Here is a 19,702-nt window from a genome sequence, read left to right as displayed (position 1 = left end):
CTATGACCAAAACGAGTGCTAGAGATTTCTTTGTAGCCAGCATTTCAGTCCCGCGTGTAATGTAGCTCGCTGTCACCGAACGCATCATTCATTGATGATATAAAACTCCGGACGAGTTTTCTTGTGCACGTCCGTTTGTAGCGCGCCTTCACTATCGTGCAGTCTGACATTAATGACAACTGAGATCTTACAGTGTTACATGGCTTACATCGGGGATCATGTTCGTACAGTCTGACAACGGACATTCGCAAAGGATTTTGAAAAATCGCACAGTGTGCAGGACCCATTAAGCCTAGTTCAGACTGCACGATTTTCAAACTCGTCGGGTCACTGCTCTTTTCACACTGCATGACTATCTATCTGGGGTATCATTTAGTCACTGCTGTGTTCACACTGCACGATGGTTTGACGACAGAGGAGTTGGAATTTTTATTAAAAATGATAAACTGCACAAAGTTTGCTTCAAATTGTATGTGCGCTGATTTGTGGAGAAAAAGAAAAAAGATTATGGCGGAAGAAATTGTTGGAGAGACAGAGGGAGCCAGGATTGTGTTCTGCAAAGACAGTTTGAGGTAAATAAATAATTGTGTAATGTGCTGCTGCTGGACGTCCAAATGTGTGCGCCTTGTTTCTGTTTAATAGAATTGTAAATATATGTATTAAAATATTCTGATATAAATATACTGATATTCTGCTCTATAACTCCTCCCTGAACCTCCTGCTGCCCTGTATTAGCTGTCGGTCATCGCCGATGTACTTTTCAGTCAGAACGCAGTTCACACAGCAGGAGTTTGAATCAAAGACAGGTCCAGATATTTAGCATGCTAAATATCTTGCCAGTGTCGGCGATTCTCTCTGATCGCGTCTTTGATCATTCACACTGCGTGATTGTCACTCGCTTGCACAAGCACCATTTTGCCTATGATCTAGGTCATTTGCCGTGATTTCCCAAAACCTGTCGGCAACCTTAAAATCGGGACAAAAATCGGGCAGTGTGAACTCGGCTTAAATGAGCCAATGCACTTTGACATGCAGTGATTGCACCAGCTGCTCGTGCCACGCAGCGCGGGTATAAATGAGGCACAGGTGTTTTATTTCTATTTAGTTTTATATGTTTAAAAATAAAAGGCTGTTCTCACAGCTGGTTCGGTGCGCTGTTTAGAGCACTAAAAAGCCGTTTTCACAGCTGGTAAGAGATCACTTTCTATGAGAGAGAGAGAGAGCGTGCGCATGACAGCCTGCACATTTTCTCTGTAGGTGTTGCCGCGACTATCCCCTGTGTGCTTCAGTACCCTGTAGAGCATTTTCCCTTAAAGAGCTTTACAGATAGAGCTTGCGTGTTTTTAAAGAGGACAGACCTGTGTGTTTCTGGTTGCTGTTGTTTCCTGTTCTCACTGATGGTCACAAGCACTATTTCACGTGTCTGGGCAAATGCATGTTGAGACCGTGTTCATGGGGGGTTCATGTTTTCAAATGAGAACACGACCACATCAGCACGCCGGTCGCAGCTCTTCTTTCTCCGGGAAGCTTGAGTCGCGGCTCGTGTGTAAAAGGACAGCCGCAGGTCTGCTTGACACTCTGGGACACCGTGGAGATCAGCATCTCCTCTCGCTTCTCTGCATGTTTTTTTATCACTCGTTATATTGGTCCCTATACTCTCTAAAGGGGCATAAGGCAGTGCATAAGTAGACTATCTTCTTGTATGTACTTGTTCTTCCCTTTTTGCTTCTCCCTTTTCACTCTTACTTTTGACCTTTATAAATGTTTGTCATACATTGTCTTATCTCATAACGGCAATCTTTCAGAGGCTATGCTTTTTCAATATGTTGCAATTTTGTGACCATTGTGAGGTTTCTCAAGAGTTCGCCCCTTTTTTCATCTGTGAATGCTTCACTAAGTCCTTTTGAACTCACATCTTCACTTTCCAGCCAAAAATGTTTTTTACTTCTTTTGAATTCTATCAGAAATGTTCTTAGTTCTGTATTACCCTTCCTAATTCTGTCCCCCTCAAATTCCCTGAGCATTCCTCACATGCTGAAACAGAAGAAAATGTTATTTTTTTTTAGCTTCAATTCACATGCACATACATGCACACTTTTGTGGTGTTCCAGTCTTTCCAATACACACACACACTTGCTTTCATATGTTCCGCAGTTATGTTCGCACACATTCACATATGCTCACACCCATGCACTTTAAAATATGTAGCTTTCCAATGTTTTTGTAGAGCAGAAGAAATGTTTAGATAATTTTAACAGAGAATTTAAGATGGCTTGCTTCTCAAGACAGATTCCACTCTTTTAGAGGGAAAGCTCTTTTATCATGCTGAAGCATGCAGGGAGATGGCCGCCGCAAAAACGCAAGGGGTAGTGCAGCCTGTGTTTTGCACGCACTTGTGGAACGCCCTCAAAGGTTTTTATGAGCTCTAAGTGAGCGTGCAGTCCCAATGTTGTTAGCAATTGTTGTTAACATCAACATTGTCTTTCAACAATAACAATTGAGACAACCCTCCATCTTTCAAGTCAAGAAGAGAATCACTAGTTATGTAATCAAATAGACTTGCTCCGCCCTGCTACGCACTTTCACTCAAATTGCATTTTCCTTCAGTACTTCATCTGGGTTTGCGGTGTATTCTCTGGTTTTCTCCAGTCAAATTTGAAGCGGGTCCAATCAGCAAACAGAGGGAGGGGCTGAGAACGATGATGTTGAGACTAGTTTAAGATGACTTATGTCACGACCAAACATTAGCGATTAGCGGTTATGGCAGATCCAGAGTGGCTCTAGGCAGTTTTAAATGTCAACCGAGTACCAGCCAAGTAAATACTTGGAGAGTGGCCAGACTAACTGTACAAATGAAATGTACGAGAGTCTGGTAGTCTGGTAATGACTACTGATCAATTGGATTTATTTCATACAATTTTGTGCACTCGTTCAAAATCGAAAATTTTGTTCAATTCAATTTTGGGAGCATATGGAGCAATTTCGAGCCTTGGTAATATGTTTTTGTGATCATTTTTCTGTTATTTTCGGGAGCTACCGGGACAGTCATAAAGATCTACCATGATCAACCGGTTGGCAACAACTGCTGTAGATCATTAAACTGTTACACTGCCTCAGAAGTCTGTCTGAAATTAGTTTCATGAGGTGCCTTCATGGGCAAACGCTGCCGGCAAAGTCAATGCCTGATAGGGCAGTGAGGCAACAAGTCAAGTTTTCGGACACAGCCTATCAATGGAAGTTCTGAAGTGTGAAACAAATCGTGAGCCAACTCTCTACACAGAATGACACACGATACATGTTTTGTTTTTTAAATACAAACATATTTAATTATATTTCAGCATTAACATACATCGCTAGACCATTCATGATGATAAGCTAACGTTTAGATTTTATTTATGGATGAAATGTTGCACTTACATGTAACTAAGCTTACATGTAACAACTAAGTTACATGTAACTTAACTAAGCTTATTTATATATTCATAAATAAGATTTTTAAAAATGTCAGAAATATATCAGATCTGCTGTTGTTCATACATTTCTGCAGTGGTGTTGTTTAATGAGGGCGTTGTCATGTCACTGGAAATAATCATCAGTGTCCTGATGTGTTGTGAGTCAGGGTCCTTACTGTCCTTCCCAGTGCCCAAATTCATGTACACGATTTAGTGTTTTATCACCAAACCCTATCATATACCCCCAGAACACCTGGTAAATACGACACATGTCGTATGGGAACATTCTGTGATACTGCATCTTTTTTTAAAAGCTTGATGCTGGTTGCTATCCAATTTGAAATTTTTCCATTTATGGTTTGAAAAAGAAAGAAGACACTTTAGAACAACACAAGGGTGAGCAAATGATGACTTATTTTAACTTTAAATTTTTTATTTTATTTAAAAAAAAATTATATATTTTTTATTATTGCAAAATGCTTTTCAGACTTCTTTATATCTTTAATAAATATGACCCCAGGAATAATGAGATTTATTATTTTATTTCTTAAAATGTCACATCTGAATTTTCCAGCCAAAAGAAAATTACATCAGAACACCAGAGATAGTACAAAAAATTACAATCTATTTATTCTATATATTCAGTAGAGCGTGTCTCATTGTAGATGTAGAAGAGCCGCTGGATTCAGTGCAGCAGGAAGTAGGAGAGCAGAGAACCGCAGAGGAACAGGAAGCTCTGAGTGACGCTCTGAGCACCGTTACACAGGTTCCCCTCACAGCAGGAGGAGCTCTGAAAACTACTAACTGATGTGGCATCACAAATAGATTTAGAGGCACAGCCTTTTAAAACCAATGACTGGCCTCCAAAATTCCCTGATGAAAAGAAAAAAAGGTTAATTCAGTCTGAGCTGGACATTGGTATTTGTGATCCGAATCAAATGTTTAAACCTAAAATCACGACTTCAATCTTCTTCCTATTTTTTCCAGATTCTTACCTGTTGCTTTAATGCAGCGATCTTCCGCCCCTGAACATTTCACAGTGTTTGAGCAGGTCTGTCCATCACAGGAGTAACATGTCTTTCCATTGGGGTTGCTAGAGGAATCTGCAGGAGAAAATCAACTATTATTTTATTTTATGAACAAAATATCTAATAAAACAAAGACTCCATTCAATCAGTTCATGACAGACAAGCTGCACCCTGTTTCTATTTTCTGAGTGTCATATGGAAATAAAATAAGTTTTGACTTTTTTTAGAGGAAATAATTTGCTCGTGATCATTGAAGTACAATACCTGGAGCATCTTGAGCGTTACACTGGTCCGTGGTACAGCAGGAAGTACTCATCCTCATAATGCCAACGTTCAAGGACCCACTTTGACAGACAGGAGCACACTCTTTATTCATCACTTTAGAAGTCATGTCACCTAAAGAAAATGAAAGATACAGGAAAGACCAATTGAATTGCACTGCACATTTTTTTAATGAAAATTGTAGTTAATAATGTCAAAATTTTGCATTTTTCTCAATTAATTACAAAAAATACAAAATCATACAAAAATAAATATCAGAAATTAATGTTTAATGCTCTGTATAGAATATAAAAACAAGCTTTTCTGCTGCAGCTCCAGAAAATAACAGCAGCATCTCCATCAGTCAAATATAACAGTAAAATTCAAACATATTGGACTTACCCATTTTTGTCACTATTGTTGAACTCGAACACTGAGAAAATCCACTGGGACATGTTTTTACCGCTTGTCCTGAACAAGAACCCGTCATACCTGAACACTCATAACAGCTGAGAGAGTGTCCTTTAGTAATAAAAAAAATAGAAAGAGACATCAGTTATCTGTTTTTGTATTCTACATCGCAACCATTGTACCTTTGTTTCTGTACCTGCAGTGAAAAGATTGAAGAGAAGAAAAACTGAGACTTGCAGATCCATCTTTGATCAGGAGGTGAATGAAATAACGTGCCTGTTTCAGTGTGTGTCTTATAGCTTTTTAAAAAAGGGGAGGGTCTTCATGAGAAAATGTACGTTTAACACAGCTTACATAATTTACCTGCCAGATAAAGTAAGGTTAAGAATTGCAGGATCTATCTACTTAAACTAACCTTCTTAAATTTGATAGTTGACCCAAAAATGGAGATTCTGTCATCATTTATTCACGCTCATGTCATTCATTGCCCGTATCTTTTGTTCTACAAAACAAATTCAATTTAAGAAAAAGGCTTTAAGGATTACCATTTAGTGAGGAGGATGGTAAGTTATTTAGAATATTAAACAATAAAGCATTTCAGGTGATGCGATTCAGTATATGACCAACACCTTAAATTAATTTGCCCATGGCTATTTTTCAAATGTACATGACAGATTGTCAATTAAATATCCAAGATTTCCAGGCATTAACTTTTACTAAAATTGTGTCAATACTTCCCTTGTAATGTTTACCACAAAATCCACAAAAAATGTTTAGATGAATACGGGGCATTTATAAGCACCAGCGGGTCAAATTTAACCCCTCTACAATTCCTTTATTTCCGCACTGTATTTGAGCAATGTGTAGGCTTACTGTAAACAGTCACACAACGTACGATCAAATGAAGATGTTTTAGCCTGTTAATAAGTGTTCAAACTTTAGATTAATTATACATTTTTGTTTTGTAAGTTAAATGTTGTATTGTTTGCTATTGTGATGCCATTTATTCAAGTATACCTGTTTCCTGAAACAATATTTTTAATCTATAATGTAATGAATAAAACAATTTTCAAATGATATAACTAAACAATAATTAATTACTTGAATTTGTCATTGCACGACATCCATCGTATGCCATATTTTGTATTTTACATCCTCAGTGGGTACATTGTTAGACGGCTGCTTAGGGCCCCATACCAGTGGTCGTAGTAGGGGGGCCCCCAACCAACCTGGAAAAAAGTAAAGAAAAAGCCCCTTATACTCATTAACACTTCATAGGCATGGTAAATTGTATTAACATTCTTGAGAAATGGTGCGTGGCGCGCAAGATTAACACACAGTGACAGGAGTACAGGGATGTACAAAACAGAGACAAAGCAAGACAAGTCTAAACATGAAAATGATATCGCACACCTTCGCCTTGGGCCCCCAATTTGCAAAATCTGCCACTGTATACGCAGTGCGAATTATCATTGCTCTTTATTGTCTATTTAGGGTAGTTTAATAATTTCAATAACATGGGTTACCTTAATATGTGATTAATGACATTTTATTATATATAACACCACCCGAATATGTATTTATTTCCTTCTAATTCTCATTGTCTTTGCAGACTGATTTAGCCTCTATTCTCCCAAAAGTGATTAGTGTAGCCTGCTTAAAATAACATAAAATAAAGTTAATGATTAAAAATAATAATTTCATGATTTCATGTACGGTACATTACTTTGTGAAGACATTGGCATTCGTAGGCCTAATTCATAATTAACAATTAGACATGAGAAATTGCGAAAGACAAAACCTGAACTTTTTATTGACAGAAAAAACACATCAAAGTGAGTTTCGTAATTTTATCACATTCTTATGCAGATGACTAAAAAAAATGATCTTATTATTAAACAGCCCTGAGCCAGCATTGACTCCATTAGACCCCTTAAGGTGTGCTGTGATCTCTGTAAGTCTTACTTAAAGCATACTCACTCCTACGAGTCTACACCCCCACCAGAAGCCTTCGCTCAGCTAATGAGCGAAGGCTTGTGGTACCATCACAGAGAGGCATGAAATCCCTCTCTAGAACTTTTTATTTCATTGTTCCTGGTTGGTGGAACGATCTTCCATCCTCCATACGCATGACAGGATCACTCGCTTCATTCAAAAGACAGGTAAAAACTCATTTCTTTTACGAGCACTTAATCTTACATAAAAAAAAACCTCTTTCCTCCTCTATTTCTCCTTTTTTCTTCCCTTTTCTGTTTTTTGCTACTCTTAGCGGTATACCAATCTTGGTGTTTGGGGCACTTTTTGTGTTTCGTTGCCTCTTCTTGACAGATTCGCTTCCTGTTCTCCTGAGTTGTAAGTCGCTTTGGATAAAAGCGTCTGCTAAATGCATAAATGTAAATGTAAATGTAAAGTCCTGTAATTTGCGAGGTTGGGACTCCATGGATCGGACTCGTTTGTTCAGCACACCCCTCAGATGCTTGATTGGATTGAGATCTGGGAAATTTGGAGGCCAAGTCAACACCACCTTAAACTTGTTATTGTGCTTCTCAAACCATTCCTGAACCCTTTTTGCTTTGTGGCAGGGCGCATTATCCTGCTGAAAGCCTGTGGACGCCACAGCCACCAGGTAATACCATTTCCATGAAAGGGTGTGCATGGTCTGCAACAATGCTTAGGTGATACATTTCAGATTAAAATCCACATGGATGTCAGGACCCAAGGTTTCCCAGCAGAACATTGCCCAAAGCATCACAAAGCTGCCTCCGCCAGCTTGCCTTCTTCCCATAGTGCATCCTGGTGCCATGTGTTCCCCAGGTAAGCGACAGACACGCACCCAGGCATTCAAGTGATTCATCAAACAGGCCACCTTATTCCATTGCTCTGTGGTCCAGTTCTGATATTCACTGTCAGTGCTTTCGGTGGTGGACAGGTGACTGGTCTGCAGCTATGGAGTCCCATACACAAAATTGTCTTAATGTTTCAAGATAACAAAGGAAGAACATTGTCTCAGCCATATTAGGGAAATATGGGGGCGCCCCCCTGCTGCTCCCATCCCTCCCATTAAGCCCAGCAGTAGCCTTCACCTGGGTGGCAGTGCAGAGGAGGTTGCAGTAAGGTGGTAGACCCCGTCTCTGCCTCTAAACCTGACAAATGCCAGGCTAAACAGCACTCCTGAGATGGGCAGAGCAGATATGCATCAGTTCTTTACACTCAGGAGATGGTAGCAGGACCACTGAGATGGAAGCAGATTCTTTTGTTCTCCACTGGCATCACGGCCAGCGGAAACCAATATTTTAGAACTGACTTCCCTACCTCTGAGCCCCAAGAGGGCATGGTTGACAGTGTTTGACACAAAGCCTCACTGCTCTCGGCCTCTCTGTCACCAGACTCCTGCAGAATGCTGGTCCTTCCCGGACCTCCTCTTTCAGGACACGGAACATGACCCCACCCACACCTCGGGATGCTCCAAAGCCTCCCCTGTCTGGGCCAGTCATTCCGCTTCGCTGCCCCATCGTGGGTATGCCTGTCATTCAGGTTTGGCTGGAGTTTGCACCGGCTCCCCCTGGTTTAGCCATACCATGGTGGGTGGCAATGCCTCTGTCATGCATGTGGAGGTTGAAACCCTACTGGCAAAGGGTACGACCAAGACCGTCCCTCCAGCCAAGATGAAGTCCAGCTTTTATAACCCTTACTTCATTGTACCCAAGATAATAGGTAGGTTATGGCCAATCCTGGACGCTGCGCATCTTGAAACGAACCCTTCAAAAGGCTTCCATTCAAGATGTTGACAGCCTGACACATTTTCAAATATGTTCATCCATCAGACTGGTTTGCAGCGATCAACATTAAGGATGTATACTTTCATGTCTTCATTCTTCCTCGACACTAACCATTTCCACTGTTTGTCTACAGCCCTTATTTCATTGTACCCAAGAAAAGAGATGGGTTTTCAGCCCATCTTGAACCGAACACTTCACTGGCTTCCATTCATGATGTTGACAGCCAAAACGCATTTTTAAATATGTTCATCCGTTGGATCGGTTTGCAGTGAATGACCTGAATGATGCATACTTTCATGTCTTCATTCTTCCTCGACACAGACCGCTTCTATGGTTTGCCTTCGAGGGGCAGACATACAAGTACACGGTTCTCCAATTCAGGTTAGCCATGTCTCCTCACGTCTACTACGTACTAGCTCACTCTCGAGACCAGGTTTGTGGACACAGGGACCTGGTTCTCTAGCGCCTTGCCCGCTTGTGCCTTCAGGTCAACTGGGAAAAGAGCAAACTCTCCCACATGCAGAGGATCTCACTTTTTGGTATGCAAATCGTCTCGGACACCATGTACACGCAGCTTACGAGTGAGCGTGCACGGTCATTGCTGCCACGACTCTTCCCATTGCCGCTGGTTTTACTCCCTGACCGAGAGGACCCTCGGCACAGAAGCAGTAGCACACAGTTGGCCTTGGAACCCACGCAAGTATGCCTGTGCAAGATCAGGGAGGACAGGGAGAAGGTCCTTTTGGTTGTCTCGTATTGGCCTGGCTGGACCTGGTTCTCCGAACTCATACTCCTTGCGACAGCCCCTCCCTAGTCGATTCTTTTGAGGAAGGACCTTCTTTCTCAGAGACCATCCACCCTCGGGCACCCACGTCCTGAATTATTGAACCTACACGTGTGGGCCTTGGACGAGACGTGACAGGTTTGAGTACCCTACCCACACAGGTGGTGGCTACCATCACTTCTGCTAGGGCTGTCTCCCTCCGCCCTTTAAGGTTTACGTGGCCGCAATATCTGCAATCCCTGGCCTGGATTCATGCCCAAGGTTCCCACCACTCAGGTGGTGAACCTGCAAGCGCTGCCCCTGGAGGACGCAGACCCAGCCTTAGCTCTGCTGTGTCCAGTACTCGACCTTTGCGTTTACATAGACCGGACGCAGTGTTAAGAATGGTAAATTCTAACCATTAAAAAATTCCTAAATTTTCCATCAGAATACATCCAGATTTTACATTCACAGTTTCCAATGGTTAGTTCGTACTGCCAGACAATACAATTTTGCGTTCGTTTCCTACATGCTCCACAGATTGTCTCCCAACGCACATGGGCCTACGGTCCTCTCATCACAGAACCGCCTAGGCTCAATAGTCAACTTAGCTCTCACCCAAGCTTGACTTTGTCTGACCTCTCTGGGTCCCTCCCACAGGAGGTTGCAAACATCATGTCTGCCACAGATTAAACAATTAGTTGGTGTTCGACGTGTAGAGTAAGAACCCTCTCTACACCCCTTATGCCACGTCTTCACCAGAAAAGAATCACTAAAATCTTTACAAACTACTACTGCTCCTTCGCCTGGACATTTAATGTCCTGTTGAAAAGTTACTCTGAGTTTGCTCATTTTAACCCTATTTCACGAGTTCCCACTTACATCAAATTAAATAGAGTAAAGATAATGCGTATTTGGCGTGCTGTCCAGGGGAGGGCTCCGGGCTCGGATTTTTGCCCGAACCCAGAGTATAAACGTCCCTGTAAAAACGTCCCTGTTTTTGTTTTAATAAGATATAAACATTTTGGCCTACCTTAAACACAGTTTTGCTTGTGTCAGTTGGTTAAAAAAAATTGGCTAGGCTTTGAAACCCCATAATTAAAAAAAAAATGGATCCATTCTGCAATTAGTAGTAAGACCCAGTCACCAAAACTTTGATTTTAGATAAACCAATTTTTTCACCTTTTTACACAACTCTCAGCTATTCCATTTGGCTGATACTTAACTGCCTTTATTAAGGTGATGCCCTGTTCCTTACAAAAGTTTTCCATCATTAGGCCAGTTAAATTCTGTGCATTATCCCCACAGATTCGTTCTGGTGGACCTCTATACTTTATCCATTTGTTTAAGCTATTTACCACTACCGTGTTTGTAGCCTGTTGACATTGGTATATTTGTACAAAGTTCGAACAATTGTCTACTATTAAATAGACATTACTTTTCTTGGTTCTAGGACGCAATGGTCCACCGAATTCTAAACTTATTTCCACGTTTTCTTTATCAGTTTTGATTTTCCCAAAATCATGATAAACACTGGTCATTCCCTTCCTACAATCAGGTCACTTAAGTTTAATCTTCTGATAGTTTGTTTTTAGATTTTGCACAATCAAGCCCATCTGGTGCCAATATTTGTTGCAAGATATGTTGTCCAAGGATGGTTTAAGTTTATCATGTAAATCGTGCAATAGGGTATGTATTCGTAAATTTCTTTGTTCCCCTTTCTGCTTCCGTTTTTTTGCACAGTGTGGCTTGACTGATGCAATACTCTTGGTTTCACAATTTTATAATTGTCTCTAATTTGCTTCCATAATTCTTTCTATGCTAATGGCTTTCCTTTAGTATTATGGAAATCATTCTATTCCCATGTATCTTTTTGTACAATGCCTACGTATACATATTCACTATCAGTCACTAATATACAATCTTTATGATTGTTGTTCTTCACGTGTGGAATCGCCCTATCCACAGCAGTCACCTCAGCCTTCTGGGCACTCTTTCCATCCTCTAATCTATCCTTCTCCCTGTGAATAATTTTACCGTTCCGCTTAACCAAAAACCCCTACCAAACCTGATTCTTTTCTGAACTACCATTCATAATATAGCATATCTGCTTTGGATTTATGATGGTTTGCTTTTCTTTTCTTGGAGTTTTTTCGTTTCTAAACTCTATTTGTTTATCATATAGGCTATCAATTTCTTCCATTTTGCCCATGTAAAGGCATGAGTCATTTTTTGTTCATTTCCATCATTTAACTGAAACAAACAAACCCAAAAACATTTAGTGAAAGAATGCCACAATTTTTTTTGTTCGAATTTTGTAATAACATTGAGAGAATTTGAAAGCGGAGACTTTTTTTCGTACCAAAGTAACCTGATTTGTATTGCCTGTGTCCTCTGTGCTCTGCGTAAGAAAATAGATGCATGGCGTGAGAACAGTGACAATTTTGTAAAATTTGAAAGCCCTGATTCAACATTTACATGTTCAAACATAAACACACACCCACCTAAATGTAAAGGTCACATGCCTTTGGCACATTCTCAACCTGTCTTACCTTTAACCCTTTCTTTGATAACTCCAGACAGACATCACAAAGAAAAAAAAAGGGAACACCTTCCTTTTCCCTTTGACTCCAGCCAATCCTTTTTTCACAGTCCCCTGTGTCAAGTCCACGTCAGGTTCAGTTGAGGATTTTCTAGACAACTAAAATGCCACAATGCTCCCCGTTTCTTTCTCCTCTTCAACCTAGTGCTTGCTTTAGGTCTGTTTCTCTCTTATCTTCCTCCTCTAGGCAAGTACCACACCAAACAGATTAAATGTTGGAGGGAAATTTAATATTGGCAGACTTCACAAAATGTTCAGACAATATGTTCAGAATGCGGTTGAATAAATAATTGATAGTAAAAACTATTAAATACACAATAAATATATAATAAATACATACTATAACAACAAAGTTCTAAAATCCTTTCTAAACATTCTAATATATATAACAGGAACAACGTCCCATTCAAAAGTATCCTTGTTTTTTTCTGGAGATGATTTGAAACCAGCCTTCAGGCTCTTCAGGAACAACATCAACATGCTGGTCCAGATGCTGCCCCATCAAAAAGCACATGGATAGAGCTATGAAATTAAAGTTCTGGTCACAGTTTACTGGCTTGCCTGTGGAGCATCTTACAAGGTCACTTCAGACACCTTCAACGGGCCACTTGCAACAGTTTACAGGACCGTCCACAATGTTGTGGAAGAAAGGATGACCATCCTCCAGAAAATGATTCATCTCCCCAAACCAGAGGAGATGGAGGAAGTGGCTTTGCTCACCTTGCTGGTCATGAGGCATTCCGCTGTGCAGCTTTTGCCACCGGTGGGTGCCACTTCCTCCTGCAGAGCCACAAAAAATATGAAAACTCTTTCCTTCCATCATACTGCAGGGAACCTGTGATGCCAAGGGCACATTTATAGATGTATAGATTGGTGATCCTGGCTATGTACATGATGCCTTTGTCCTGCACAGATTATCAATGTACCAACTGACTCTGTGTCCAACAGCTGGATACTTTCTGTTGGGAGATGATGGATACCCATGCCTGAAGCATCCTGTTGCAATCATGATACCATACTGCTTGTCCGTCGCAGGTAAGAACAACACAGAAGACATAGTAAATTGTTGTTAATTTTATGACTTTGAAATACACCACACATTTTCTACGTGACTTTTAATCAACAGGCAAAGTTGAAGCCCAGTACAACAGGCATCATGCAAGGGCGAGGAACATTACTGAGAAAATAAAATTATGAAAAATAATTTAAAGAATACAGTTTGAAGAAAAAGGTAACATTTACTTGTTTTCTTTTTAAAATACTTTGTAAGTGGCATCCCCAGGCAGACAAATGTATTTGCACTGCAATAAATAGGCCAAAGCTTAGGTTTCAAAGCATACACATCCTAAAAGACATTACCAGCAAAATTGCATGAATTTTATTTTATTTGAATCAAAATGGCCTAACAATTGGCTTATGAATGAATCAACTCTATTCTAAAATCTTTATCTGAGAAGTATTTTGTACAATTTAGTTTTATGGATATTTTAATAAATTCTAAAACATAAGAATAGATGATTTTCAGCAATATAATGTTTAAGGCACAAATGGCATTTAGCGTTCCCTATTTACTATTTTTCAATGTCTTGTAACATTGTTGGATGGGAATATGCATGGAAATACTTCAATGCTAAAACTAGGCATTGTAAGCTTCATATATGGTGATTTCGGGGAGGAGACAGGGTGAAGATGAACATATGCATGATCTTCTGCTGGCTGATTTATAAAGGGATTTTTGCGCAGGCTCTGGCATAGGCAAAATGATGATAGAAATTGAATTTGTTTTAGCTTAAACAAACAAAAATATGGGTGTAGCACAACGTGAAAATGCTGCAGAGTCAAAGACTGTATTCACCTCTGTTCACCTGCATTAGCAGCGCCCTCTTGTGGCCTTAAGTTGCACTTTACTTCACTTTACCCTCTTCACATGTAGAGGGAGCTCAAACATAAAGGTAAATCTTTATTCTGATAGCCAACTTTAGACATTCTAATAACTTTGCAACTCCATGTGAAATAGCAGTCATTAGAGTATTAGTAGGCTTGATATCTGCTAACACTTCATTTTGATGCTCCCCAGCAAGCATTGTACTGATTACCCACATAGCAAATGTTTTCTGGCCCAGCTCCGGGCCACATAACCCCTTTTCCCTCGGCCCATACCGCAAAGAATGAAGGCCCTGAAGCGGCACAGAACTGGATTACAGACAAGGGTCACACATGGGCCATAACTGGCCCGAATCTCAGCCAGTTAATCACCCTTAACTGGCCCTGAGCTGGGCCAAAACAGGTTTTATTACGGGTACCAATTCTCAGCCATAAGTTAACCATATCAACGCCACCCTTTGACCAGAAACCCCAAAACTGAGTCATAATTAACCCAGCCAGGGCCGTACCCAGGATTTTCTAAATACCGAGGTCCAAATATGATTTTTGGAGGGTTTGAAAAAAAAAAACACATTTCCCTCCTTTACATATGCATTTTAAGACATAAGAAAATCAAAGAATCAGCTAACCATAGCTTTAAAACCATGTCAGTGTGCAGTATAAATTATTTTAAGAAGACAACAGATTTTTGAGAATCTGGTTAAATGTTGCAAAAAAAAAATTTACTCCAAATTAGAAAATCAGAAAATCAGTTTTGTTGTTAAATTGAGCCAAAGACGACATATGTGTGACTCTGTCTTTGAAAACCTAGCTAAAGTAAATTTTTGTGATTTACATTATGTAAAGAAACATTATTTGAACATAACCTTGATATATTTAATGTTGAATGAGTAAGATCATGTCAAAGATAGAAATCAATGTGAAAATATAACCTATAAGGGAAATCAAAATGTGATGCTCCTAATCTCAATATTAGATTATGAGACTTTAGCCTGGATTTCACAGACAAGAATCACATTATGTGTAGAAATTAGGAATATATTGTCGGCTAATGCTTTTTCTGAGCACAGTGGGCTACTGTCACATGCCTGTCCTGTTTTGTGTGCACATGTGGGTTTTGTCATGTCTCCGGTCTACTGTCAACCCCGCCCTTCTTGTTATCTGATTATTGGTTAATTTGCCCCACCTGTTCCCTCTTGATTTCTTCACCTTATAAGCTCCTTGTGTTTGTCAGTCTGGGTTGGATCCTTGTGTATGTCTCGTCTACGTCTCCCAAATCCCTGTGATTCCTTTGGTTTGAGTCTTTGGTTTATGTTTTATGATTATGTGTTTTTCCCCCTTGTGGGTTTTGTTTTGAGTTTATGTTTATTTTGTAATAAATTATCTTTCTCTGCACCTGAGTCCTCGCACCAGTTTTACTTCGTGTTTAGACGTAGACGAGACATACACAAGGATCCAACCCAGACTGACAAACACAAGGAGCTTATAAGGTGAAGAAATCAAGAGGGAACAGGTGGGGCAAATTAACCAATAATCAGATAACAAGAAGGGCGGGGTTGACAGTAGACCGGAGACATGACAAAACCCACATGTGCACACAAAACAGGACAGGCATGTGACAGCTACCTGCTCTTTCTGTCTCATCGCCATCATCTTCTCTCTTTCTTTTTTCCCCATTCTCCTTCTCTTGCCCTGTATCTTTTATCTTTTCAAAGCTGAGCTTTGTTTGAAGCAGTCTTTTCATTTTCGTCTGTATCGGTAAAAACACATTTGTAAATGTAAATTTACTGAAGGCTTCCTAGAAAACCAGGTACAGAAAACGTTATTAGTTTGCATCCCTGATTATTAAGCGCTCTTGCGGTGTTGTGATATCAAACATCAGTCGTTGAAGCGCCGGTTGGTGGTTGTGGCATTTGTCCCACCTCTTCTCCACTGTGATTGGACATTGATGTTCACCCAAAGTTAAACTGTGGGCGCTATTGAAAAGTGCGGCGCATCAATTGAAAACAATTGAAAACATACGCCGGGCGAGGCGAGAACACCTGTTTGTACACACCGCCTTAATAGGCTATTATTTTGCAACTTCTATTATGTAGGCTACACCTCGGAGAATTACCGAGGTCCGGACCTCGGGGACCTCAATGGTGGGTACGGCCCTGAACCCAGCCTAACCTTACCCAAACCATGTGAACAAATAAATGTGCCCTTCTTGTGAACCACGGATGCTGCCTGTCGTTGACACACATTGGCATAACTTCAGTGGACCCATCACGGAATTTTCAGCGATTCCGTGAAACTACTGCGGATTTTGAGTTAAGGGGCCATGTTCATTTCATGGAATTCTGTGAGACCAGGTTGTTTTTGACATATCAACATTTATCATCATTACTCCAGTCTTCAGTGTCACATGACCCTTCACAAATCATTCTAAAATTGTGATTTAATGTCAATGTTGGAAACAGCTGTGCTGTTTAATATTTTTCATAACCTCCTGCTGTGATTACTCTTTTCAAGATTTTATCCAATTTTATATATTTTTTTTTTTTACATATTGCCCCTTTTTTAAATTTGAGTCCCTGCCCCTGAAGAACTCTTTGGACGTCCCTGCTGTATACCATTGTTCTTGTATTTACTTTTGACGTTGAGTGTTTCATGTTGTTGATGTTGAGCTCAGCTTCATCCCTGTTTACACATGACACAACCAGTCAACATTAACCTAAATTCAAGGTCATTATAAAATGGAGTCAGATAAAAGTAAATTGGAATGAAATATTTTTCCTTGCTGAAAAGACCGAACATGCAGAAACTTTCACCAGCTTATCGGAAGCCATCGTTGGGACGATTGGACAGGACTTAAAATCTTTACTGCATGAAAAGCTTTGTTAAGTATGACCCTAGGAACAATGTGATGTAGTTTTTGTTTATTTCATAAATTGTCACAAGAGAACACCAAATATAGCACAGGGAAAATACAAGCTATTTATTTTAGTACGGTGTGTCTCATTGTAGAATGAGAAGAGCCGCTGGATTCAGTGCAGCAGGAAGTAGGAGAGCAGAGAACAGCAGAGGAACAGGAAGCTCTGAGTGACGCTCTGAGCACCGTTACACAGGTTCCCCTCGCAACATATAGGGAACTCCAAAACATCACAAACTGCTTTAGACACACAGCCTTTAATACCTGTTGTCTGGTTTCCAGAAGTCTCTGATAAAAAGAACGAGAACAAAGGTTGATTCAGTCTAAGCTGGACATTGATATTTGAGAGTTACCTTAGAGAGTTTAAAAGATAATGACTTTAATCTTTTTCCAGATTCTCACCTGCCACTGTTATGCAGCGATCTTCAGTCCCTAAACAGTTCAATATTTTTGAGCAACTCTGACCATCACAAGTGTAACACGTCTTTCCATTTGGGAGGAGCTCTACACAAGGGGAACAAATATTATTTTATTTTCTGTACAAAATATGTAATAAAACACTCCTTTAGCAACTCCATTCAATCAGTTCACAACAGAACCTGCACCCTGATTTTTATTTTCTGATTGAATGTTATTCTGAAGTAAAATGAGTGTTAACTTTACAGAAGTTTTATCATATGGAAAAAATCCATACCGGCTCTTTCACTTTGCCAAATGGGTGGATGCCAACAATAAGGAAGTGGAGAAAATGACACATAAGAGTGGGAGGGGGGAAAGGAAGAAGAGCAAAATGTGCAGGTGGGACACACGCTGCCTAAAGGCCAGTCAAGGCTATTAGTTCTTTGTGTGCGCTGACAGGGTGCGAATGCAACGTGACAGAGGAATAGAGCTCTGCGTGGCTCACCAGGTGCACCGTAACTTCAGCCTACAACAGGTATCAGCCTTGAGTCCATCATCGTACATCATTTTAATCCCATGTCAAATCTTCAAACTCTTTTCCCGGACCTGGATGTTCAGTGGTGTGTCCGCACCGCTACACATCCTGCTTCACACAGTCAACATACACACACACGCATATATGCACGTCACTACACACACGGAACGAGACAATGGTTTGTTGGATAGTACTTTCTTTATTGTGTTACTATTGCGGCTCAAAGACTCTGAAATTAAATGAAAGCAAAATTAACTGAATTAAACCAGCAATCTCACTGGTGCTGTTTCAAGTTTTTCATTAGGGTTTTTTATCATTTGAGGGAAAAAATACGAATACTGTTTGTGTACATTGTGTAATTATGCTTTCCTGATTTCTTCTTAAATAACTTTTTTTTATTATCTGAAAACCTCCATTCTGTATTATTGTGGTTATTGGATGGCATTCATGTTGTGCATCGGTGGTCTATGAGCTGTTTACTGCGACATTTAATGGCACTTGTCTGGTGCCTGAATAATTTAATTCAATTTACAAATATGAATTCTTCAAACTTAATTTGAGGCAGCCACAGTTACAAGTTATTTGCACATGATCATTGAAATACAATACCTGTAACATTGGCATTACACAGGCTCGTGTTACAGCAGGAAGTAGACGTCTTTGCCGTGTTGACATTTATGGACCCACTTTGACAGAAAGCAGCACAAGACTGACTCTTTGCTGTATGAGTAATGTCACCTAAAAACATATGATACAGGAAAGACCAGTTAAACTGGAACATTTATTTATAAATGTCAAAATGTAGCATTTTTTTTTATTATTTCAAACATTTTTTTGGGGGGAGAAAACTAATTAAATACCAGAAATCTATACAGAATATTTTGTGATTGAAACTAAAGTCTGCCAGAAAAACAAGTAAACAATAGCAACATCCCCATTACTCAAACATAACAGTACATTTCAAACATATTGGACTTACCAGCTTGTACCACTGATGTTGAAATTAAGCACTGAGGAAATCCACTGGGACATGTTTTTACCGTTTGATTTTCACAAGAACCCGTCGAACTCACGCACTCATAACAATCAAGAGTGTGTCCTTTAGTAATAAAACAGAGACAGTGAAAGAGAGAACATCTAATGATCTGTATTTGTACTCAGTAACATCACAAACACTATTCGTCTTTGTAGCCTACCTGCAGTGAAGAGAACGAAGAGAAGAAAAACTGAGACTTGCAGATCCATCTTTGATCAGGAGCTGAAATAATGAAATGATGTGCCGTTTCACCACTCTTTTATAGCTTATCAAAAGGGGAGGATCTGCATGAGGAAATTAAAGAAAATTAAACATAAACTTCAGCTTACATAATTTACTTGCCAGTTAACAATACATTACGGTTCAATATGAAACGTGCACTATTACTTAAATCAACTTTCTAGAGTGATAGTTGACCAAAAAAAAGAAGATTCTGTCATCATTTATTCACCCTAATGTCATTCAATTATTAATGTCAAAACCTGTTTGTGTGTGTGTGTGTGTGTGTGTGTGTGTGTGTGTGTGTGTGTGTGTGTGTGTGTGTGTGTGTGTGTGTGTGTGTGTGTGTGTGTGTGTGTGTGTGTGTGTAAAAGGGAAAGAAAAAAACAAAACAGGAAAGCCAGGTTAATTATTATTTG

General features: G+C 39.9%; 2 protein-coding genes across 2 annotated transcripts; both read right to left on the bottom strand.

Moving 5' to 3' along the window:
* Positions 1-3,987: 3,987 nt before the first annotated feature.
* On the bottom strand, positions 3,988-5,420 carry LOC137046674 (urokinase plasminogen activator surface receptor-like). The gene is made up of 5 exons (XM_067423998.1): positions 5,349-5,420; positions 5,144-5,263; positions 4,745-4,876; positions 4,448-4,555; positions 3,988-4,325 (listed from the first exon to the last, which is right to left on the bottom strand). The coding sequence occupies exons 1-5, from the start codon at positions 5,395-5,397 to the stop codon at positions 4,138-4,140; spliced, it is 597 nt and encodes a 198-aa protein (XP_067280099.1). The 5' UTR covers positions 5,398-5,420; the 3' UTR covers positions 3,988-4,137.
* An 11,714-nt stretch (positions 5,421-17,134) lies between these two features.
* LOC137047065 (ly6/PLAUR domain-containing protein 2-like) lies at positions 17,135-19,276 on the bottom strand. The gene is made up of 7 exons (XM_067424606.1): positions 19,225-19,276; positions 19,008-19,127; positions 18,638-18,766; positions 18,115-18,136; positions 17,999-18,012; positions 17,497-17,598; positions 17,135-17,382 (listed from the first exon to the last, which is right to left on the bottom strand). Exons 1-7 carry the CDS (start codon positions 19,271-19,273, stop codon positions 17,210-17,212), a joined length of 609 nt encoding a protein of 202 aa, XP_067280707.1. The 5' UTR covers positions 19,274-19,276; the 3' UTR covers positions 17,135-17,209.
* Positions 19,277-19,702: the final 426 nt, after the last annotated feature.

This window comes from Pseudorasbora parva, chromosome 18, assembly GCF_024679245.1.
Source record: "Pseudorasbora parva isolate DD20220531a chromosome 18, ASM2467924v1, whole genome shotgun sequence".
NCBI lineage: Eukaryota > Metazoa > Chordata > Actinopteri > Cypriniformes > Gobionidae > Pseudorasbora > Pseudorasbora parva.
This window is presented reverse-complemented; position numbering and strand designations above follow the sequence as displayed.